At 37.8% G+C, this 25,976-nt stretch overlaps 1 protein-coding gene across 1 annotated transcript in view; it reads right to left on the bottom strand.

The window, feature by feature from the left end:
• The window catches only part of LOC124719036 (solute carrier family 46 member 3-like), a 364,910-nt gene that overhangs the window by 8,533 nt on the left and 330,401 nt on the right, over positions 1–25,976 (bottom strand). Inside the window, exons 5-7 of the mRNA XM_047244704.1 lie at positions 22,407–22,544; positions 16,187–16,270; positions 4,586–4,742 (exon numbers count right to left, since the gene is read on the bottom strand). Coding sequence (XP_047100660.1) covers positions 4,586–4,742; positions 16,187–16,270; positions 22,407–22,544 — 379 coding nt within the window. The remainder of the gene's footprint in view (positions 1–4,585; positions 4,743–16,186; positions 16,271–22,406; positions 22,545–25,976) is intronic.

Here is a 25,976-nt window from a genome sequence, read left to right as displayed (position 1 = left end):
TTACCCCTTGTGAGATAAGCCTTTACATCCTTACATTTGTCCTCTAGCCATCCCTGCTTAGCCATTTAGCACTTCCTGTCGATCTCATTTTTGAGGCGTTTGTGTTCCTTTTTGCCTGCTTCACTTGCTGTATTTTAGTATTTTCTCCTTTCATCAATTAAATTCAGTATCTCTTCTGTTACCAGCCCTCATCTTTTTACCTACTTGATCCTCTGCTGCCTTCACTATTTCATTCCTCAAAGCTAACCATTCTTCTTCTACTGTATTTCTTTCCCCCATTCCTGTCAATTGTTCCCTTATGGTCTCCCTGAAACTCTGTACAACCTCTCGTTCTTTCAGTTTATCCAGGTCCCATCTCCTTAAATTCTCACCTTTTTGCAGTTTCTTCAGTTTTAATCTACAGTTCATAACCAATAGCTTGTGGTCAGAGTCCACATCTGCCCCTGGAAATGTCTTACAGTTTAAAATCTGGTTTCTAAATCTCTGACTTACCATTATATAATCTATCTGAAACCTTTTAGTATCTCCATGGTTCTTCCATGTATACAACCTTCTTTCATGATTCTTGATCCAAGTGTTAGCTATGATTAAGTTATGCTCTGAGCAAAATTCTACCAGGTGGCTTCCTCTTTCATTTCTTAGCCCCAATCCATATTCACCTACTACGTTTCCTTCTCTTCCTTTCCGTACTGTCAAATTCCAGTCACCCATGACTATTAAATTTTCAACTTCCTTCACTACCTGAATAATTTCTTTTATCTCATCATACATTTCATCAACTTCTTCATCATCTCCAGAGCTAGTTGGCATATAAACTTGTACTGCAAGCATTAGGAAGTCTTTTCTGAAAGTATTTGTATGGAGTGTAGCCATGTATAGAAATGAAACATGGATGATGAAAAGTGTAGTCAAGCAGAGAATAGAAGTTCTTGAAACGTGTTGCTACGGAAGACTGCTGAAGAGTACATATTTCAAGACAGAGCAAAATAACTGATGATGGTTGGAGTAGAGATGATATAAAATGTAGACTGTCTATGGCAAGGAAAGCATTTCTGAAGAAGAGAAATATGTTAATGACAATTGAACAGAATTGGAAAGAAAAGAAATCTGTGGCACAAGTTGAGTAAAAGAAGGGCTTGATTGGTAGGACACATTTTGTGACATCAAGGGACCACTGATTTAGTACTGCAGAGAAGAGAGAGAGAGAGAGAGAGAGAGAGAGAGAGAGAGAAAGAGAGAGTGTGTGTGTGTGTGTGTGTGTGTGTGTGTGTGTGTGTGTGTGTGTGTGTGTGTGTGATTTGCACAGGATAGAGTAGCGTGGAGAACTGCATCAGACAAGCCTTCAGACTGAAGACCACAAAACAACAACAAATGACTTAGGGTATATTTCCTAACTGACTTACAGATACTGTTGTAACTCCCATCTACAAAACCAGAGATAATCAAACCACCTCAAAATGCAGGCCTAATTCAAGTCTTCCAATTTTCAAAGGTGTATGAGAAAGAGTTCTATTAAAGAATACCAACTTAGATAAATGAGCAGAATTTACTAGCTGATACTTAGTTTGTTTCTTTGTAAGCGATTCTAAAAGAGAAGGCAGTACAAATGAAATGCTACCAGAGACAAACAAGAAAATAAATCTTGTTCAAGTATTCTGTGCCCTTGCCAGATCCATTTATTGTGTGGATCACAAAATTCTACTAAGCAAACTGAAGTGTTAAGATATTATTGGCATCCCTTTTACATGGAATCACTCTTACCTTCATAATAGAAAACATAAGGTCTCACAGACAGACTGTTTCTAGCACATGAAACTAACCGCAGAATGGGGCAACGTAACATCTGAAGTATGACCAGGATTGAAACTAGGCACACTCTTGTTACTGACATACATAAATAATCCTCCAGTGACTTCAAATGATGCTTCAAAAACTGTAACGTCTGCTGATGATACAAGGATGCTAATCAAGGGTCTGGACTCAACCTTACCAGGCACAGCTCAGATGAAAGCTGAACAGGCATGTAAGTGGTTTACAGTTAACAGATTGTTTTACTGTCATAATGGATCAATTTCAGACAAGTGATAATGACCTCCTAGCACCTGAAATAGGCATTATGGTCATACACCACATGAAAAACATTGTGTAAAATTCCTCTGTGTCCATTTGTATAACTAATTTAAATCAAGAAAGAAATAAACTAATCAAGAAGTTCAAGTATAACTCCCTTATTATTTTATTTTTATTTGTTTCTTCCTTTGTTAATCTGTCTGTGCATAGGTGGTAATGGTATAAAAAAGACTATGGTGATACTAAATCACATTTTCATTATACATAAATTAGACAGAGCAAGCTAAAAATTTAAAAAAAAGAGTCTTAACATAATTAATAATTTTACATTTGTATAGAACCACAGTCATATAAAACTTTCTGAATAATATAACTGCCATGTGACTATACAACAAGTTTTATTTCATTTACTTATTTGTAATTCATTAATTGATGAATCAATGCAGTATCGCCACCTGCTTGATAGTGTGTTGTGAAATAAAAGCTGTTATACAGTCAAATGGCAGTCATATCTTCCAGAAAATCTATACAATTGTCCAATTTTATATTACATTATGTCATACATATATTTTGTAATTCTAGAAAGCTTTTCCTTGTGACTAAGAAACTCATCCAAATTGTAAAATGACCTTCACAGAAGAAATTACCTCAGAGATTCCCTGAATGCTGACTTGTTGTCAAACTTAATTTAATATATGGAGAAAGAACATTATAGACTTCTGTGTCAGTGTCATGCACACTCATCTGCACCATCACCAGACTTTTACAATCATTGTGTAAATTGTGCTTTCTCCTTGTACTGTATTTATGATATTCACTATTCCTTTTACACAACTTAGTATTTTTACTTATGAAACACACAAGTAAAAATATAAAATATAACATATCCTTGAGCACCAGCTCATTTAGGATCTGTGGAGGAATATTAGCAAATGAGCTCTTTTGTAAACGTTTTAAGTAATTTTGGTTTGTAACATTTGCCGCATTCTTGACAATCTCTTCAGCATACATCTCTGGAATGAGCTGTGTATCAAAACTGATGTGATTACCATATTTGTATCAAATTTCTGCCTTGTCACCATAGCATCAAGCATTTCTGCTCTTATCAATACCATGTTAAGTGGGCACCATTGTATCCAGAATGAAGAATTAATATTCCACTTTTGCAGCATAGTGTGTGCTGTTCTGAACCTTCCTGACAGATTAACCCTTAACTCACAAGATGTGGTCTCTCAGATCACAAGAAAATTTTCTAGCTCACTCTCCAAGGCCAGTTGAGGTGGAATGTTTCTATACTCCCCCTACCCTCCTTGAATTGTCAGTTGTGTTATCGGCTTCTGTGTTTTTTGTTAATATGTGTTACTGATAGGTGTTGGAGTCTTCTAGACCTTGCCTCATGAACTATGTACCTGTTTTCTTCAGTATGATACTGTGTAGCTCAAAATGTCTTGGCACGAATGTGTCATTTTTAACTTTACGGGGTTTGATGAAATTGTTAGTCGGTCTGTGGAGGAAGGTATCAGTGATATAGATCAAGAAATAAATAAAAAAGATGGTTTTACATTAGCCAGTGATTGCAGTTCTGATATTGAACAAGAGTATTAGCCAGAGGGAGAACTTCAGGAAAGTTGTGATGGGGATCTGTTTGTTTCTTCAATTAAATACTTAAAGTGTCTGTTAAAACTGAATGTGTTCTGAGTGGTGATAAAAATGTAGTTCCCAGCAATGAATGTCAATCTGACAGACTTTCTATTTGTATGTATTGGGTGGAATTTTTATGCACAAATTTAAACCCTGGAATTTAGTATGATTTGGAAATTTATTTGCTACAGAGACTGCATAATTTTTCAGAATGTAAAAAGCAGTGTTCTAACAGTCTATTTATGTGCACTATTTAAAAGAACCACACAAAATTATGTGTTTTTGTGTGATAAATAGTAAAATGCTGCGGGCTTTGTTTACTGCAATAAAATAAACTAAAAGCATTTAAACAGCACTTAAATAATTGAAAAAATAAATGTTATGTAGCATAAATTAAAAATTTCTGTTGATTTTTGCCTTAGATCTCAGTTTAAATGTATGGGTCCCAAAGACCCCACCTCATGGTTTACATTACAGAAAAGTCACCTCGCGAGCTAAGGGTTAAAACTATGTGTCACCCTGGGACTTGCACCCAGAACCTTTGTCTTCCACGGACAGTGTTCTTACCGACTGAGCTATCAAGGCGCAACTCAGGACTCACTCTCACAGTTAAATTTCTGCCAGCACTACTCTCCTAACTTCCAACCTTTCTGCACTCTTGTAATTTACACAAGGAGCACCACAGTATCATGTTACCGAGCACTGCAATCTAATTTGGATAGTCTTTGCTGTATGGAGACACCAAATTTTCATCCTTTGTCACAGCAAAAGGTGTGGCCTGAAACATATTGTGGCTGCAGTCTGCCCCAGTGTTTCCTTGTTGATAGTTTACATGAGGACTGTAACTCTGTGAGGTTTAGCTAGGCATACTCACAGGAAAATTGCAACAGCCGGCATGGTCAGACCACCTCCCAATAGGAAGAAGGCCCCAGGCAGGGAGTCCATGGTGGCAGCATAGACGCTGGTGTACAGTGGGGCATACACCAGCGGCATCAGGGCCTCGCACACGCCAAACAGGGAGTTCACCTGGCCTGTAGGCAAAATAATAGCAATTGTTAGTTGTAGCAGTAGTAATGTTCACCCATGGAACACGTTTGTAAGGATGTTAGACATGTCACAGCATTACAGATTAGGAAGCAAAACAATCAAACAATGGAAAACCCAGGATGGAATGTAACAATACAAGAGAAGGAAAGTTGCTACTTACCATATAGCGGAGATGCTGAGCCGTGACAGGCACAATAAAAAGATTCACACAAACAGAGCTTTCGGCCATTAAGGCCTTCGTCAGCAGTAGACACACATACACACATGCACACACGCGCTCACGCAAGCGCAACTTGCACACACGTCTGCAGTCTCAGAGAGCTGAAATTACACTGCGAGCAGCAGTACCAGTGCATGATGGGAGTGGTGACTGGGTGGGGGTAAGGAGGAGGCTGGGGCAGGGAGGGGGAGGGACAGTATGGCGGGAGTGGCGGACAGTGAAGTGTTGCAGTTTAGACGGAGGGCAGGAGAGAAGGTGCGGAGGGGGGAGGGGGTAAGTAGTGCAAAGGAGAGATATAAAAATAAATTAAAAGACTGGGTGTGGTGGTGAAATGAAGGCTGTGTAGTGCTGGAATGGGAACAGGGAGGGGGCTGTATGGGTGAGGCCAGTGACTAATGTAGGTTGAGGCCAGGAGGGTTACGGGAATGTAGGATGTATTGCAGGGAAAGTTCCCACCAGCGCAATTCAGAAAAGCTGATGTTGGTGGGAAATATCCGTACGGCACAGGCTGTGAAGCGGTCACTGAGATGAGGGATACCATGTTTCGCAGCGTGTTGAGCTACAGGGTGGTCCACTCGTTTCTCGGCCACAGTTTGTCGGTGGCCGTTCATGCGGACAGACAGCTTGTCGGTTGTCGTGCCCACATAGAATGCAGCACAGTGTTTGCAGCTTAGCTTGTAGATTACATGACTGGTTTCACAGGTAGCCCTGCCTTTGGAGTGATAGGTAATGTTAGTGACCTGACTGGAGTAGGTGGTGGTAGGAGGATGTATGGGACGGGTCTTGTATCTAGGTCTATTACAGGGGTATGAGCCATGAGGTAAGGGACTGGGAGCAGGTGTTGCATAAGGATCGATGAGTATATTGTGTAGATTCGGTGGACAGCAGAATACCATGGTAGGAGGGGTGGGAAGGATAGTGGGTAGGACATTTCTCATTTCAGGGTACGACGAAAGGTAATCGAAACCCTGGCGGAGAATGTAATTCAGTTGCCGTAAAACAAAATTCATTCAGTGGTAAGTCAATACACTATTACAGTCTGCTTGATAGTGTGTTGTTCCAACTTTGAAATGCAGTAAATCAGTGGTTTTGCACAGCATAGATTCAACAAGTCCTCGATTGATTTCCAGAGGTATGTAGCACATAATTATTGTAAACTACAAGCTGGTGGTTTGCGGGTGCAAAGCTGCCACCCAGCAGTGTTCTAGATCTGTTCCAGTGAGTTCTGATTAGGAAATTTGGTGCCAAGGTATCGCCAGGATTTTACTATCACACTCATCAAACCACTGTAGTACGACTTTAGCCTGCAGGACGATGCCATCGCCTATTGGAAAGACATCGAGCATGAAGAAAAGCAAGTCGTCTGCTTTGTCTAGAACTGTCCTGCTGCCTTTATTACTACCACAAGCCTGATGGAAGCCTAGATAAATATTCCCGATAGCATATTCCAGATGCCACAGAGTAGAATCGTAACAAATTTGCAGCTCACAAAAATTGATGTAAATTCTAGTTTATTATGTGTTAAGTGTCTAAAAATGGTGGTGACATAGACAATTGGAGCTACTCATGTGCTGTTAAAGTAAATAACTGTAAAGGTTCGTCTACACAATCAAAAACTCAGAACTGTGTTCTGGTGCCACAGGGCAATCAAAAATTCATAACAGATTCAGCATCAAAAGACGAAATAATTAATTGCTACAAGAGGATAATGATGCCCTGTTTGTGAAAATAAATGAGTCAGAGCACAAACTAAGTAAATATATAATAAGTGAGAAGTGACGTACAATAGAAAGTGTGTCAAACCAGGTAATTTAAAATTGCAAATAAAGGCAAATTCATGTTACAATATGTGCCCGATACCAATGCCATTCAGAAACAGTGCACCAGAACAAGTAAATGTACTTCCAGATAAAGAAACAGTTCTGATGCCAGCTAGCAAAAAGGCAGTGCAACACGTGTTTACAACTAGCGAAAATGAAACTATGGTTACCACTACCATTAGTGTGCTGGAAGATAAGCACATAAACATACAAAACAAAACTGTGAATTGAGGAATACAGTACAGAAGCTGAAAGTATAACAGTAAGTGTCAGACAAGGCAGATATTGTGGAAATATTCTGCCGTGCATGTTTTGAGCAGTCATTTACTGGATAATGGCGTATCTGGACGTGACTACTGATTTGGTGTAAAAAAAAAAAAAAAAAAAAAAAAAAAAAAAAAAAAAAAAAAAAAAGTCTCTGACCTTCAGATTCTGTGATCAGCTGTGAAAGTGAAATACTTTGCAACTACTCTTGATTTTGCCATCCTTCAACCACTTTCCATTCCCACAATAGTAGCACACAATTTCCAAGATGCTTCTCCCCAGGTTTTATAACAATTCATCCAGTGTCAATGAAGTTTATACCAGTGGATTGACCCAGTTGCATCCCATATTGTCACTAGAATTATTCCCTATTCATCTCTGCTCTGCTTATATACTTTGCTAAGCACATCATGTGCCAACAACACCATCAGATGGCATTCAGTCTCTCAGTGTGCAGTGGTCATACTGTTTGGCCTCATATGTGTATATACAGGCATTTAGAGAAACGCTTACAGGTGTAGGTTGACAATGCTGGGGCCAATACCTGTGGCGTTGTAGTGGGAACCATCCTGGCATTTGCCTCACATAATCAATTGGTGCACAAGTTTGTAGCATTTTTCCCTAAGCAACAGATGCATATAACAGAGACTTTAATCATCAATAACAGATAGATTCTCCTTAACTGTTTACAGCTGTCTGCCAGTGTTGGGGCAACTTTTTGATTCTGCAAGTGTGGGGATTTAAGGTGAAGAACTAATCAAGCAATGTCTGGAGCAGATTTTCATCCATAAAGGAAGTTCCATGAAGGCTGCTGAACAGAAAGCAGGAAAGGTAAAAATGTGAGCACACAAGATTACAAGAATGAGTTGGGTGTGGAATGAATTCCCAATGCAGCTCTTAAACAAGTTCTTTTTTTTTTGGGGGGGGGGGGGGGGGTGTCTGTCTACCAGAATTTGGATGAGCATTATCATGGAGTAGGACCACTTCATGCTATCTTCCTTGTCATTGTTTGTTTGCAAGATGTATCAGCTGTTGACAGTAAATGTCAGCAGTTATGGTTACACCTTGTGGAAGCAATTTGTAGTATACCACACCATCACCGTTCCGCCAGAAGCATTACATTATCTTTCGCAGATGTGTGCAGATCTTTGAACAGGTAGTTGCTACTTAGTTTAGTTTCAATTGTTCCTTTCTTTTCCTGATGCTAGTGTAAAGACACCATCCCTCATCACCAGTAACAATACAGGATAGGAATGGTCAGTGCTGTTCACAAATCAATCATGGACTTGCAAGCAGAGATGCACATATGGCCACCCACTAATTTTTGTGAATGTGGAGAGTCACTAACGCCAAAACAGTCCTCCTTAAAATGAGAAAACTGTTTTCTTGCAATGCTCTGTCTGATCCCCATACATAGCACAAATGTTTCTGGCTACCTCTGCTGCTGTCACCCCTTTATTGAACTCAAGCAGAAGAATATGTTGAAAATGTTATGATTTGTCCACTTGTCATTCCATTCATTGTCTCCAAACACCAAAATGGCAAAATGTAAACACAAACAGCAACAGTGAACTACAAATAAAAAATAACAATTGATCTGTAAACTAATAGCAACTGGAATACCAACATGCACAACAAAAATGAACAATCATCCCATACGGTAAGTCGCCCCTGATCAGCAGTTCTGGCTGACTTTCCCAAAATGTACCCCTTTTCCTAGACCTCTCGAGTCCTTTTCCTTCACCCTTGTTCCTTCCTCTTCAACCCTTCTGCCTGATGAAGGAGACTCTGCTCCGAAAGCTTGCCACTCACAACAGTCTTTTATGTGTGTGTCCTGCCTCCACTTGGCGAGTAGATTTTTTATCTATCTAATTAAATAATACAACATTCTTTGGTTGACACATACTAACAAAGAAGTTACTTTATGATATGTAAAGCTTGTGCTACGCTGTTCACTCATTTTTCAATGTACATTGTTCAGACAATCATCCTAAATCAGTGTCATGATGCTGACATCTAGTACCAGTTTGTGTTCAGAAGAATTTCTGTCAATCTACATTCTGGGTTGCTTTCACAGCTAGAAGTGACATCTACAATATACCCAACAGGGCAGACTGCCACACCTTAAATGTAACATTATAGAACATGTACAGCGCAATGCACAAAAAGTCTTTGTCGATCCTTTAGGGATCATGGGACAATGGCTGGCATGTATTTCTAGATACAATAATTTGCCAACAGCCGTATGTATTGTAGAAATTTATTTTATGAACTTCTTATATGCTACCAGTTTTGGTGTTACATTGATGCCATCTTCAGGGCCCTGTACAATCAGTAGAACAAATGTATTATTATAAAAATATATAGAACATACATTAACAATTGACAAGTATCTATGTTAACTATGTAAGTGGCTCAAAAGGACATATTGTATATTATTAAAACTATATGTAACATTAGGGGCTAATATGTCATGCTGTTGTTAATAGTTTTAACTGTTTTACTCGGATATAGCATAATAGATGAACATATGACGAGATAAAAGAAATTATTCAGATAGTGAAGGGAGACGAAAATTTAATAGTCATGGGTGACTGGAATTCGTCAGTAGGAAAAGGGAGAGAAGGAAACATAGTAGGTGAATATGGATTGGGGGGAAGAAATGAAAGAGGAAGCAGCCTTGTAGAACTTTGCACAGAGCATAACTTAATCATAGCTAACACTTGGTTCAAGAATCATAAAAGAAGGTTGTATACCTGGAAGAATCCTGGAGATACTAATAGGTATCAGATAGATTATATAATGGTAAGACAGAGATTTAGGAACCAGGTTTTAAATTGTAAGACATTTCCAGGGGCAGATGTGGATTCTGACCACAATCTATTGGTTATGAACTGCAGATGAAAACTGAAGAAACTGCAAAAAGGTGGAAATTTAAGGAGATGGGACCTGGATAAACTGAAAGAACCAGAGGTTGTAGAGAGTTTCAGGGAGAGCATAAGGGAACAATTGACAGGAATGGGGGAAAGAAATACAGTAGAAGAAGAATGGGTAGCTCTGAGGGATGAAGTAGTGAAGGCAGCAGAGGATCAAGTAGGTAAAAAGACGAGGGCTAATAGAAATCCTTGGGTAACAAAAGAAATATTGAATTTAATTGATGAAAGGAGAAAATATAAAAATGCAGTAAATGAAGCAGGCAAAAGGGAATACAAACGTCTCAAAAATGAGATCGACAGAAAGTGCAAAATGGCTAAGCAGGGATGGCTAGAGGACAAATGTAAGGATGTAGAGGCTTGTCTCACTAGGGGTAAGATAGATACTGCCTACAGGAAAATTAATGAGACCTTTGGAGAGAAGAGAACCACTTGTATGAATATCAAGAGCTCAGATGGCAACCCAGTTCTAAGCAAAGAAGGGAAGGCAGAAAGGTGGAAGGAGTATATAGAGGGTCTATACAAGGGCGATGTACTTGAGGACAGTATTATGGAAATGGAAGAGGATGTAGATGAAGATGAAATGGGAGATAAGATACTGCGTGAAGAGTTTGACAGAGCACTGAAAGACCTGAGTTGAAACAAGGCCCCGGGAGTAGACAACATTCCATTAGAACTACTGATGACCTTGGGAGAGCCAGTCATGACAAAACTCTACCATCTGGTGAGCAAGATGATGAGACAGGCGAAATACCCACAGACTTCAAGAAGAATATAATAATTCCAATCCCAAAGAAAGCAGGTGTTGACAGATGTGAAAATTACCGAACTATCAGTTTAATAAGTCACAGCTGCAAAATACTAACGCGAATTCTTTACAGACGAATGGAAAAACTGGTAGAAGTGGACCTCGGCGAAGATCAGTTTGGATTCCGTAGAAATGTTGGAACACGTGAGGCAATACTAATCTTACGACTTGTCTTAGAAGAAAGATTAAGAAAAGGCAAACCTACGTTTCTAGCATTTGTAGACTTAGAGAAAGCTTTTGACAACGTTAACTGGAATATTCTCTTTCAAATTCTGAAGGTGGCAGGGGTAAAATACAGGGAGCGAAAGGCTATTTACAATTTGTACAGAAACCAGATGGCAGTTATAAGAGTCGAGGGGCATAAAAGGGAAGCAGTGGTTGGGAAGGGAGTGAGACAGGGTTGTAGCCTCTCCCCAATGTTATTCAATCTGTATATTGAGCAAGCAGTAAAGGAAACAAAAGAAAAATTCGGAGTAGGTATTAAAATTCATGGAGAAGAAGTAAAAACTTTGAGGTTCGCCGATGACATTGTAATTCTGTCAGAGACAGCAAAGGACTTGGAAGAGCAATTGAACGGAATGGACAGTGTCTTGAAAGGAGGATATAAGATGAACATCAACAAAAGCAAAATGAGGATAATGGAATGTAGTCAAATTAAATCGGGTGATGCTGAGGGGATTAGATTAGGAAATGAGACACTTAAAGTAGTAAAGGAGTTTTGCTATTTAGGGAGTAAAATAACTTATGATGGTCGAAGTAGAGAGGATATAAAATGTAGACTGGCAATGGCAAGGAAATCGTTTCTGAAGAAGAGAAATTTGTTAACATCGAGTATAGATTTAAGTGTCAGGAAGTCGTTTCTGAAAGTATTTGTATGGAGTGTAGCCATGTATGGAAGTGAAACATGGACGATAACCAGTTTGGACAAGAAGAGAATAGAAGCTTTCGAAATGTGGTGCTACAGAAGAATGCTGAAGATAAGGTGGGTAGATCACGTAACTAATGAGGAGGTATTGAATAGGATTGGGGAGAAGAGAAGTTTGTGGCACAACTTGACTAGATGAAGGGATCGGTTGGTAGGACATATTTTGAGGCATCAAGGGATTACAAATTTAGCATTGGAGGGCAGCGTGGATGGTAAAAATCGTAGAGGGAGACCAAGAGATGAATACACTAAGCAGATTCAGAAGGATGTAGGTTGCAGTAGGTACTGGGAGATGAAGAAGCTTGCACAGGATAGAGTAGCATGGAGAGCTGCATCAAACCAGTCTCAGGACTGAAGACCACAACAACAACAACAACATATATACGCCATTATTCACAAAACTGCACCACACAGCTGTAATAGGCCATGCATCACAACAATCAAATGCACTGCATACAATTATTTAAAAATAAATTTTTAAAAAATAATTAACTAATATAAATGAATAATAAAATAAATTAAAGCACAGTAAAATGTGGCATAACCATATCGGAATACATGTTACCTATGTGTAGCCTAGGTCATATTATGTGTGGTACGATAAATAGCTGCCACAATATTAATGATAAGGAGCATAAAAAAGTTTGCCTTAAAACCCAATTGCATTCATGAATTAAACCAGTGCAATGATACTACAAAAATCATCAAATACCTGGTCCCATAGGCACCACATTAGAACCTCTATGCAAGACCACCTCGCACTGTGTTGAATGGATTAGTGCAACGACAGTAGTTGCCTCATCTATCCATAGTGACAAAGAAGAATCTCGATCTCTGTATATCAAAAAATGTCTACCTCTGTACATATAAGTCCTATACAATTATGTTCGATTCCCCTTGGTATAATCTTACATAATTGCACAGTTAGCCATTTACTCTGGGCTGGCAAGATAAAGTGCAACAGGTATTAGTTTTATCCTATACAGAAACTGCTTGTATTGACATAAATGTTTGACTCATAGTTTTAGTATTAGATCAGAATACCAATTAAGCATGATGTTGTTTCTGGTTGTAAAATCTTTATCTAGGCTTGTGTAATAGAGTAATACTTTGCTGAATGATATACAATTGGAAACTATAACTACTTTAAAACGTAATTCAGGAAACATTTCTTTTTTTACTTCTAGAGTAAAATAAAAGATGCAGTTTCCTGAAGTCATTTTGCTAAATTCTTGATAATGCCCCTGATACATAAGAGATCCTAAAACCACTTGAGAGTCTCAGCGACGAAGATAGTATCTTGAGTTTAAAGAATGAGCTGATGAGCTGGATTTAATCCTTCTTCCATCATGTGATGGAAATGATTCTGTTTGTGACAATGCTTCTAGCGACAATAAAAGACTCGTTAACGTCAGTGACACTGTTAAAGGAGTTCTTCTGTGGTCAAGATTTTTAATGCCCTCTCACCGCACATTAAAGAACTGGTTGGAAACATGCCAAAGTTTAAAGAAAATCTGAAGCAGTTCCTTTTAGATGAATCTTGTTACAGTATTGATGAATTTCTTAGCAAAAATGCATAGAATCTCTTGTTTGTGCTTAAACCTTACTGTGTGACCTCTACAGTTGATTAATCATACTCTGTAAGTACAGTGTAACTTAATACAATACCCAAATTTATGTATGTCTGTGTATGACGCCTGTATATCTTAAGAACAATACCCAAATTTATGTATGACTGTATATTCTTTCAGATGTCCTGTATCTTAACTAATATGTAAGGGTATATGCTAAACTTCACAGTTTCTTTAATCTAATGATAAGATCAATGTATCTGTGCACAAAACAATAATCTGTAAAAAACCTTGACTCGTTCTATATCCAGGGATATGTTCCCATATGGATCTATGGAACACGAAATAAATAAATAAATAAAAATAAAAATAAATAAATCAATGTAAGTACAAGCCACTTCAGAAGGAAAGAGAAACAATGTTATTGAACAGCCTGTGAGAGAAAGCGACAACAAAGATAAGAAAACACCGGAACTATCAAAGAAATATAAAACAATACCAAGGAAGTGGACATCTAAGTGACCGATAACCATGAATAGTGGCAGTTAAGTAGATTTCACTGGTAAATATCAAAGCCTTTTCTTGTGGATAAAATGAAGGAGTTCATGCCAGCAGATATAGTCAAGGAAGTTTTAAATGAAGACTTTTTGGAGTATATTTGTAAAGAGACTGTGGAAATGCTGCTCAGAAAGGATATTTAGAACTTCAACTTTCAGTTGATGAGTTATACAAACATTTTGGAAATCTTCTTTCGGTTTTCAATCCAGCCTCTTTAAAATAATGTATTGGGAGACAAGGGCAGATACTTACAGTCACCTTGTAAGCATTCAGTAGAAACAAATTCATCGCTTTCTGCATTTCAATGATAACACAACTATGGACCCAACTCAGAAAATTTATCCGCTTGTGAAAGACCTTAACATCAAGTTTCTGCTACTTGTTCGGCCACTGGGATGTTTTTTCTCTTTAGGCGAAGGCATGGAACTCTATTAGGGATATAACAGGAAGAAACAATTCATAAGGGGAAACCTATTCACTATGGTCACAACATCTGAGGGTTATGTTGTAAAGTTCAGTCCTTACTTTGGTGCTCATGACAAGGAGGAGGAAAAAAATTCAGAAATTCTCACAGAAAAATTTTTTTTAGGGTTTCTTCCTCCTAATTATGTTGCCTTTGTTGACAACTATTTCAACTCTCTGCCACCTTTGGAATCACTAAGCAAGCATGAATTACACTGCATTTTCGCTATCCAGAGAGACAGGATTGGGAAAGCACCTCTGAAAGACTTAGAAATGGAACCTCATGTATCTTATCATGTTATTCAAGATGAACACATTATACTGTTAAGCTGGCACAAAAACAGTCAAGTGACATTAGCAACAAATCTGCAATCAATGATTGTCTTACCAAGGGGACCTGCAAGAGATGGAGTAAAGCGAAGTGAAAGCATGTAACCATGCCTCAACCAACCTTGGTACAATTATACAACAAAGGGATGGGAGGTGTTGATCTTTTCAACAAACTAAGAGGTCTATATAGAACTGGGATACACTCCAAGAAATTGTACTGCTCTCTTGTTCGATTCTGCCTCATCAGTACATAGATGCTGTATAGAAAGTTTGTTGGAGTTTTGAAGAAGTATTGTACTATCTCTACTGATATCAGCACTAATGGAAAAACCTTGAGGGGCCATGCCAAAATCCAGGGAAGGTGTACCAAATGATGTCCGCAGAGTCAGTGTTGTACACTTTGTGGACAAAATTCTAACACAGAGGAGATGTAAAAATTGTGGAAAAATGCACAAAATTTTGTTTCATAAAGTGTAATGTTTGTCTTCACCCAGATTCTTGTTCTTTGCAATGTCATAGGTAAACAATGTGCAAAATACAGAACATATTACTGAAATAATGTGATGTTGGATTTAGTCCGGTTTGCTTTTATTTTCCCAATGCCATTAATGACTGAACTGTAAATTGGAAAAACAGTAACATATAGTTTTATGAATAAAATTAGATTTAACATTGTTTTCTTGCTACATAAAATAATAAATGGTGCTGCTGAACTGTAAATGTTAATGCCCATTGTATGTTTTATCATAAGTGAAATATAACAGTGTAAATATTAAAAAAAATAACATTTTAGTCATTGATACATGCTGCTTCCCTTACAAAGAACTACTACGACTTAATTTCAATAAAAAATCAAAAACAAAAAATATGTTTTGGGCATTAATAGGTTAAGACAGTCATGTGAATGGTCTGTGTTGCCACACTTTTTAGTGAGAAAGTGCACTGCAATTGTAAAGCTGACTCATTTCACATCACATCATAGCAAACTGTTCCAGTTATGATCCATGTGACTTACAAATAATTAACTATGGAGATCAAAATCAGGAAAACAGAAACCAAAGATGTGCATTGACAGTACTGATAATTTCTTTGCATCTTGAGAAACAGTAAGGAAAGTAAAGGACTATTCTGATGTGATTCACAACACACCCAGTGAAGAACAGCTGGAAACAATATTGCATAGATATTCACTGGAAAACATAGTTGAAAGGACAGTGGAAGATAAAATTCAATGATGGAGATCTAGAGTATGCAAAGTAGATCGATGATATATGTTGTAGCAACCTACACACTGTGTAGTTTACAACAATGTAGCAGAGATGCTGAGTTGTTACATTCCATCCTGGATTTTCCTTTGTGTGGCACTGAGTAGTTTATTGAGAGTGTGGTAATCCAGAAACACACAAGTTACCTGCATAAATTCATTTGAACCTAAAAGTACCTACCACATGGCTCTTTTTTATTTCTAAGCCATTATTTATTCATTGCATGTGACTGTGAACGTAATGCTCAGATGCACAAGACAAGTGAAACTTACCCAACTCATCAGGTGGAACCAGTTTGGACATGATGGAGCGCATTGCGATGAATGATGTGCCATTAAGAATTTCTGCAATTGGTGCTGCAACAAAAATCATTATCATCAACACACATTGTTCAGAATGCAAGGTAAGTGATGTTTAACAGACAATTGTGAACAATGAGGTGAGGGAAGGTTAACAAATTCAGCTCATTTATTTATTTGTTCGTCATGTACCATGGATCCCATCAAGATGTAGGATGTGGAATCAGCCAAGTATACACTAACACATGACAAAGACATTACAGAAACTTCAGATGTATACTGTATGTCCAATAAACTATTACTCCACTGCTAAATGCTGTTTGTGTGTAACAATATCTACTTGATTACAATGATATATTTCAAAGAAAAATTCCTACATCTATATATACAGAGTCCTGTTTATGGTACATTATTACTTGTCATACAGCTTTATGACAAACACTGGTACTTGCTAAGTAGTTAGCAGTTCTTCTAAATTACCAATATGCCAAGATGCTTCTGGATTGAGTTCCAGTAGGTAACAACTGTACTGGCTTTGTGCAACAAAGATGAATTTATTTCCCAGAAAAGATTTCACCTCCATCAGGTAATACAAGAAACCAGAGAATGTGTGAAGTACACACAGCAGAAAGAAAAAATGGGAGAAACGGGAAAGGCAGCAATAAGACACGACACAACAGAGAAGATAGCACAAAATTGCCAAATGCAAAGAACCATGTTTTAGACTGGAACATATGAAAAAAATCTATGTGAAAATGTTGTGTAATTTTTAATAATTAGGATTTTAGGACTTTACTTTTTAGTTATTGAAAGTAGAATAGTAGATTATTAGGACTAGAGTGGTTATTAAAGGTTTTTTGACTTTTGTAAAATTTTATATTTTTTGTAAAACCTAACATCCTTTAAAAATGTAAAGAAAAAACTAAGCAGTCAAAAGAAGCTGGAGTCATACAGGTGAGTAAAAGTAATTTCAGGATTTCATGAAAGATTAGTATCTTGGTTAGTTTTCTTAATGAAAAACAGAAAATGCCAAAAAAAAAAACTGGAAGCCTAAAAAACAGCAAGGTTTACATGGACAGCAGTCCATGACTTTGTCCAAGATGCAGTTTTTTTTGGGGAGGGGGGTGCAGTTTCAACTGTAACTGTATTTATTCTGCAGCTCTGTTTTTTCTGAATAATTTACTCTAAAAAATGCATTGGAAGAGCACACACTGTAAATCACTGAGATAGGAAGTACTCTTACAGAGACTTGGGTCACTTTATGACAACTTCTCCAGCTCCATGCAGGTTATATAGGCTTTTAGAGTGGACTCTTAAGGCATCCAGGAAGGAATGAGGCAGCAATAGGCACTTACTGCTGCTGGATTCTGGAACACAGACTTTATATTCATTGAAGAAACTGCATGGATTTCTGGAAATGATTGTCTGTGATGCACTAAACTACAGGCAGTGCTTTGCTAAAACTGATCAGAAATGCAACTGTCTTCTCAGTCACATCATCACTTAGGTGCATGCCAGTTACCTGAAGAAGGGATGAAAAAGAAGGCTGAACTGTTAGATTAGAAGGGTCTGCAAGAATGATGCGGCATCACTACATAACTGATAACAGCTGTGAGAGCCTATGTACTTATTTATTTTATGGTTAAAACTTCCTGGCAGATTAAAACTGTGCACTGGACCAAAAGTAGACCTCAGGACTTCTGCATTTTACAAGCAAGTGCTCTACCAACTGAGCTACCTGAGCATGACTCACGCCCTGTCCTCACAGCTTTACCTCCTCCGGCACCTCATCTCCTACCTTTGAAATTTCACAGACGTTTTCCTGCAAAACTTGCAGGACTGAAATGCCTGGATGAAAGGATACTGTGGAGACATTACTTAGCCACAGCCTGGGGATTGTCTCAAGAATGAACTCTCCAGCTGAGTGTGCACTAATATGAAACTTTCTGGCGGATTAAAACTGTGTGCCAGACTGGGACTTGAACACACGCCCTTTACCTTTCTTCCTCAAGGAAATCACTGAGGACAGGTTGTGAGTTGTGCTTGTGTAGCTCATACACAGCACTTGTTCTTGAAATGCAAAGGTCCTGGATTTGCATCCTGGGCCAGTGCACAGTTTTAATCTGCCAGGAAGTTCCATATCGGCACACATTATGCTGCAGAGTGAAAATTCATTTTGGATTTTTTAAGATTGTTTGTTATGCCATTAGCAGTAAATTATGATGTTCCTTTTATCTTGGAATTGGTTTGAGTGCTGTCATATGATTACTATCCAAACGGATTGATGAACTGTTGGAGTCTAGCTTAAATTTTATCACGATGATTTTAATTTGTCCATAAAAATAGTTTCTTCCACATGTTGGCTCATGTGTAAATGAGCCTGAAGATATAATTGATTGGCTGTTCTAGGCGCTACAGACTGGAGCCGCGTGACCCTTACGGTCGCAGGTTCGAATCCTGCCTCAGGCATGGATGTGTGTGATGTCCTTAGGTTAGTTAGGTTTAAGTAGTTCTAAGTTCTAGGGGATTGATGACCTCAGCAGTTAAATCCCATAGTGCTCAGAGCCATTAGAACCATTTGTTTTGGTTGGCTGTTGGTAGAACAAAGCATTGGCAAACATTTTCTTGTGGCTGATTATTGGTGTAGAAAACACCCTACACACAAGATAGTACAGATACATCAACTGCCCATGAAGTCCACTCTATGTGATCCTACATGATGTATTACATCATAAGGTGATACGCTGTACTTTGATACCTGGATAATTCAGCCTGCAGAATGCATTCTTTGTAGTTAGGTGTATGAGTAAATCCTCATCTAACCTGATCTGCCACTTGTGGTAGGTACAATTTATTAAATTTCAATAATGTGACAATAAACAGCAGCAAATGTTGGTTTATTTAGATGTATTCTGTTTGGAAACACATTTAAGACAGCCTTAAGTCCATTAACACTTGTGTAGTGTTACATAAAAATCACATTTTTTTGCTTACATAATAACTGTTTTGCCTTGGTTCAAGACAATACTTAACAAGCAAATCAATACTATGACAAGAACAACAACAGGTATTACTACCAAATCCACAATGAATATATCCGCAGACTGACTTCTATCAAAAAATGAATTTTAGTTAATGATCACAGACATTATTTGCTGAATTTTCTCTTTAACTTACTCACTGTAAATTTTAATAATGGAGAATTTATGAACATACATTTATAAAACAGTTTTTGTTGAGGTATATGATGTCAAAGTTTGTAAGAGTATTCCTGAAATATCTTGTAGATGGCATCAAAGACAAAGTTAATTCCTGTTATCCAGGTTTTAGTAGTGCTAGTAAGTTCCTTACAAGATATATGTATTGAATGGTATTGTCTGTCAGATGGGAACTTCAAACTTCATGTCCCTTCTGGTGTTATTTGAGAGGTGAAGTCTTTATGTCAGCACGGGTTTTGCCCTCTCCCTTCTCTCATAATCATGTAACACAAATATGTGAGCCCACTAGGCCTATGCACAATCATTTCTGTCAGCTACTCTCAAGACACATTTATCGCATAGTACGAGGAAAAGGACAGTTGTACATGGAGGAATAAATATGAAATGAATCTACCTCTCAGGATTTCTCAGGCAACAATGCCATGCAATTTCTTTTACTAACTTAGTAACGTGTAGTACTTTTTCTCACTCTGATACTGGTACCGAAAGGGGCTGTCGTGACTTCAGGAGTTGCTGAACGTCTTGGGAAGCCTTTTTCATGCATGACCTATCTACTGCTGCTGCAACTTATGGAAAGTGATTGGATCTGAGACCAAAGTGCACTAACCTTATTCGGTGTTGTCTCAATGGGATGGAGGAGGACCTGGGTTCTGTCATGGTCATGGAGTGGTACTCAAACCATTCTAACACAACTGGAGGATGATAGAGTGGTGCAGTGCCTTGTTTAAAATACAGACCATCTGTGCAGTACATAACACTTGGGGCAGAGTGCATGACATGTCCGAAAGAACAGATACCATCTTAGTATATATATATATAGTTAAGGCTCACTGGCCAGTTGACCATCTTCTTCTTCTGTGCGAATGCACAGACAGTGCCCGAACTCTTATGGGAATCGGCTACTCGCTGTGAGTATTGAGTATAATGAATATAGTTCGGGACAATAAGTTGAGAATGTGGGTTTCGCGGGAGGCGTGCCAGAGATAAATCCCCGCAGTCGCACTATCCTCTGTGTCCTCGGTGGCTCAGATGGATAGCATGTAAGCAGGAGATCCCAGGTTCGAGTCCCGGTCGGGGCACACATTTTCGTCTGTCCCCGTTGACGTATGTCAACACCTGTAAGCAGCTAAGGGTGTTCATTTCATTGTAATTTCATTCTAATGAGCTGCATGGTCACCGATGCTATCTGTTCTTTCGGACATGTCCGAAAGAACATATACCATCTTAGTATATAATAACTAACTGTCTGTCCTCTGCTAGTGGGCTGAGTGATTTTCATGAATTGTATCACAATTTGGGGGAATAGTTCAAGCTTGATAAACAGTAATGCACAGTATGCCAAAATGATCAGTTATTTAGTAATGTGAGCAGCTTCATTTTGTATTGTGTATGGGTGGTATGTGAGAAGTAATCAAAAAGTAATGGGAATTTTTTAATTTCATGGGCTTTATACATGCTTTTGAGGGCTTGGTGAATTGTTACTTTCCAAAATGATGGATCAAAGAATTTGAAGTAAATTTCTTGTTAATTCTCTCAAAACTGTATAACAGATCAGCATTTGGTGGCCAGTATATTCTAATAACTTCATATTTAGCTCGCTTGAATAATAATTTATGTGGACTACAGTGCTAGTCATTTCAATTCTTCCTTCTTTAGCATATTGTTCAGAAAATGCAATTCTTTCAAATCTAAGATGTGCACTGACAGGTATTTCCACCCTCTCCTTTTTGTGTTGCTGCCTGCAATGTGTTGTTTGTGATATGGTGTTTCACTGTCTTTTAAGTCCTGTTATTACTAGTAGATGTGATGACTTGCTTATGCACAAATAATTGCAGCAATCTGAGATTGTATCTAAGATACTGCACATTTAGGGGCTTTATTCTAAGGTGCATCTTTTATTTCATAAATGACAACACTTTGGAGTAAAGTGCAGCACCACATTTGAAATGTTGACTGTGGCTTTTGGTGAATCTATAAGAGTCTACAAATGGTATAAGTGTTCCAAAGATGATTGTCCTAGTACATCAATTACTGAAGTCAGTCTGGAAGGAGTAAAGAAAATGGTTGTGGAAAATGGCCAAATCTCCAAAGGAAGGTTGCTGATGAAGTTTGCATATACTCTGCCTCATGCGAGCAATTTATTTTTATTTTTATTTTTTTGTAGGTTTTGGGCACAAAACATGCAGCAACCCAGTCTGTTCCAAAATTGTCAAGTTTCAACCAAAAAGAATGTCACATAGATGTCTCTCAGGTGTTCTTGAATGAAGTCAGCAAAGATTAAGAACTTCTACAGATGACTATAATAGGTGACAAAAAGTGGGTATATGGCTATGACATTGAAATCGAGGCCCTGTTTTCACAATGGAAAACGACTGAAGAGCAGAGACTGAAAAAAATTCGAAAAGTTCAATCACATGTGAAGGTTCTTGTCACTATTTTCTTCAAGTACAATGGGATAGTGCATCAGGAGTTATGTTCATATGGTGATTAAGGAATACTGTCTGCAAGTTATGTGCCATTTGTGTGAAGCAGTCTGAATAAAACAACCAGATTTGTGGCAAAACCACTCACGGAAATTATATCATGATAATGCTCGCACTCACACCTCAATGGTTGATCATGGTTTTTTTTTGCAAAAAAACAACACTATGCTGTTGCCTCCACTACCACATTTGCTGGACATGGCCCCCTGTGACTTCTTTCTGGGACTGTATCTGAAGAGAGCCATAAAAGGATGTCATTTTGTCACCATCAATGAGACAAAAACAGAATTGTTTAAGGCAATAAACAACATAACAAAGAGTGAGTTCCAGATGTGATTCCAAGATTGGAAAAGCCATTGGCTCAGATGTATTGTATCTGAGGGGGATTACTCTGAAGGTGGTAAAGTTTATGATGAATAAATAAGGGTTCTCTAAGAAAAACAAAACTTCCCTTGAGTTTTAGATCACACCTCCTACAGTGAGTTTACTTACCCATGTAGATCATCCATGTGGTGTAACTGAAGGCGTACACGAAGCTTGAGATGATCTTGCTGGTGCATGAGAGGACTCCCACCAGGGCGTCGTCCATCTTCATTACGTGGCTGAACACACCCACTGACACCATTGTTCCTATAAAACAAACAATGTATAACATTTTAGCCAACTGAAGATGACACACAAGTTTGTCTTTCCATATGTATGCCATCTCGTGCTGCTGAGAAGGCAAGTACTCTTTCACATATTAAATCAGCTGCACAGCAAAGCAGCGTAACATTTCACACATTGTATTCCATGGAGATGGATCTCTTGAATGTCTAGGAAGAAGGCAGAAATGCATGTTTTACTTAAGTGTGATACAATGAAAAGACTTAAGAGGAGTTTGCAAGTCCTATGTTCCCAATATTAAATAAGCAAAATTTATGTACCTTTATCTTTGGAATCAATAAAATTAACACTAAATTTTTAGCAGTAACATATCCTTGTTATTTATATTGACTGAAGCAGAATTAAGAAATGAAATGCAAAAGAACTACAGATATTAATTTATTAAAATATGCAAATATTTATATTACATATTTATGCATGAAATATCTAACTTTGTGTCCATTCAAACTACTGCCATGGTTTTGCTTCAGTAGTGGTAGTAACTTATAATATACCTGCTCACAAAGTTTCATGTAGTTTTTCAGATATAAGAACATTAATCTCGATTTTCTCCAACTGAGTTATAGTTATAGTTAAAAATAATGAAACTCAGTCATATCTCTAAATTAAGGTTCAAAAGCAAGCTCGGATCTCTTTACTTCCTCTCGAGTTTTGCCATCTGCCTCCTTAAATTCATTTTATTTACATTTTTGTATAATTACCATTACCGTACATGAGTATAATCTGCATTTCCATAAAAGAAAAGGTTGGCCCTCAGTCTTAATGAATATACTACCAGGTCTAATTTTGTGTTTACTTTTGTGTGTGTCATCGATTTCCTAATTTATTTTGAGTATTCCTTTCATTATAGGGTGAAATCGGTAATTGTTCTGTGACTTAGATTCTATTGTTGACTTATAACAAATATAAATTCTGTAATAATTATAAACATTGAAAAAAGGCTCACTAGGAGTCTTAAAATATTTATTTGGCTCTATTCAAAAATATATTAGCAAAGTCAGCCATCAATTAATTCCAAAGTAATTTCCAGTTTTGTCAAAAGTATTGTTTGTATGACTGTATCTGTTAATTTCATTATTTAAACAAATAATTCGGCCTAACCATTGTAGTAGAAGGAACTGTTAAAAAGAAGGAATTTTTCTATATATTGAGTTAATTGAATGAGCTATGTTTTTATTTCTGTAAAGTAAACATCAGAACAATGTATACTTTCAGTACCTATTGTTGTGAGGACATATCAAGGCCCAATTTTTGGTCTTGGGACAGTCAGTCTACAGTCGATTTTCAGACGAGAAACCTGTATTGGTTAGATCAACAACAATGCATCAACTTAATCGTGAGATAAGTGTAATGCAAATAGCTCGTGTGTTAAAACAATGGCAGTGTCTGTTCAATAGTGCCACACATACCGTATTATTCCACAAGAATTGTGTGGATATGTTTTTACAGCTCATAGATAGTCAATGGTAAATTATTGTAGCAGTGTGCTGAAGTTTGCCTGCAAACTATTAATGAGGCTTATCAAAAGTTAAGCAATATTGAACTGGGCTAATTAACTGTGTAATATTGGGGGAGGGGGGGGGGTTGTGAACAGTGAAAGTAAAGAACTGTAAAATGCAACTGTGCCATTGTCAGCTACATCATTTACAGTAGACAGCATTGAACTTCCACCCCCCCCCCCCCCCCCCCCCAAATCATTTTTCAGCCAGTATAAAAATGCAGTTTGTCAACAGCGAGGATTATCAATGAAGAAATAAAGCAGATGAACGTCACACCCAGAGCTACATTAACTACTGTAGTTGAAAACCTAACAACCAAAACAAATAATCTGAAACAAGACGTCATGTTGTAATCACAATGGGTGCCACTGGGCTATACAAGAATGAGGGCAACTCAGCACTCAGAGGTTACAGGAAGTTACTGAGAGAACTATAGAACATGGCTGTCACCATAATAAATGTATCAGTTTGATATGATGTTTCTCAATGGTTATGTGTTAATAGAGGAATTTATCACTACAATTTCAAGCTTCAGAAACTGTGTTGAAAATTAAACCATGTTCACTGTTAGAGCAAAGTGAAGCATGTTATATATACATAGAGTGAAGCAGTGAGTGAAAATTTGTACCAGGGTTGGGAAAGTAACCCGGATCTCCTCACTGCTGCCTCAGTCTACTTTAAATTCCCCCTTACTCATAAACAGGATTGCTGAGTCTCTCCATATTCTGAAATAGCACCTCAGCATCCAACAGAAATGGGACATCCAGCCTGAAATCCAGATGGAGGCACTTTCACAAATGAAATGACACAGTTTCAGAGACTTTCCTGGTCTCATAATTTGTACCAAGGCTGGAAATCTATATACATATATATACAGATATTTTTAATATGTCAAACAATCTATTGAAAGAAATCATACATTACATTGCAGCACCATTAACGTATTCTATAAACCTGTGTCTCATAGAAGGGTTTTTTCCTGATCCTCTCAAACTATCCAAGGTAACTCCAGTCTTTAAGAAGGGTGTCAAATCAGATCCTGCAAACTACAGACCAATTTCACTAATTCCAGTACTAGGAAAAGTCTTTGAAGGCATAATATATAAGCAGATGTATGAGTACCTAGAACTAAATGGTATGTTAAGTGCATCACAGTTTGGTTACAGAAAAGGAAGGTCAGCTATACATGCCATAGAGCTCTTAGTCAGAGACATTCTAGCAGCATTTGAGGACCATGCGCACGCACAGGTAACCTTATGTGATCTGAGCAAAGCTTTTGACTGTGTTGACCACTCACTTCTGCTCTCTAAACTTGAGTACTATGGAATATGTGATAAAAGTTTAAAACTCATCAAATCATACCTCAATAAAAGGAACCAGGTGGTGAGTTCAGGAAGTCATCTGTCAAACATACTCGAGGTTCAACATGGAGTGCCACAGGGATCTAAATTGGGACCACTTCTTTTCCTTGTACACATAAATGACTTACCAGGAAATATAGATGTAAAGACATATATGTATGCAGATGACACAACTTTTCTATCTGTAAACCATGTACTTGATAACCTTGTAAGTGATATGAAATTGGCAAAAGAAAATGCAACATCATGGTTTAATGCCAATGGTCTGCTATTAAATGAGGAAAAGACCCAGAATATGTGGTTCAGTCTATCAAAGTCTACAAAAATAGAAAAACAAAAGGCAAAGTTTTTAGGTATTGTACTTGACAACAGTCTAACATGGAACTCTCATGTAGATCACATAGTGGTTAGGTTGTCAAGAGTTATATATTTGTTAAAGAGACTGATGTGTTGTGTGACATTTGAGTATGTAAGGACAGCATACTTTGCCTTTTTTCAATCTGTTTTAAGGTATGGGTTAATACTCTGGGGAAACA

This window comes from Schistocerca piceifrons, chromosome 10 (assembly GCF_021461385.2).
Source record: "Schistocerca piceifrons isolate TAMUIC-IGC-003096 chromosome 10, iqSchPice1.1, whole genome shotgun sequence".
Lineage (NCBI taxonomy): Eukaryota > Metazoa > Arthropoda > Insecta > Orthoptera > Acrididae > Schistocerca > Schistocerca piceifrons.
The sequence above is the reverse complement of the archived record's forward strand: the minus strand, read 5'-3'. Positions and strand labels throughout refer to the sequence as shown.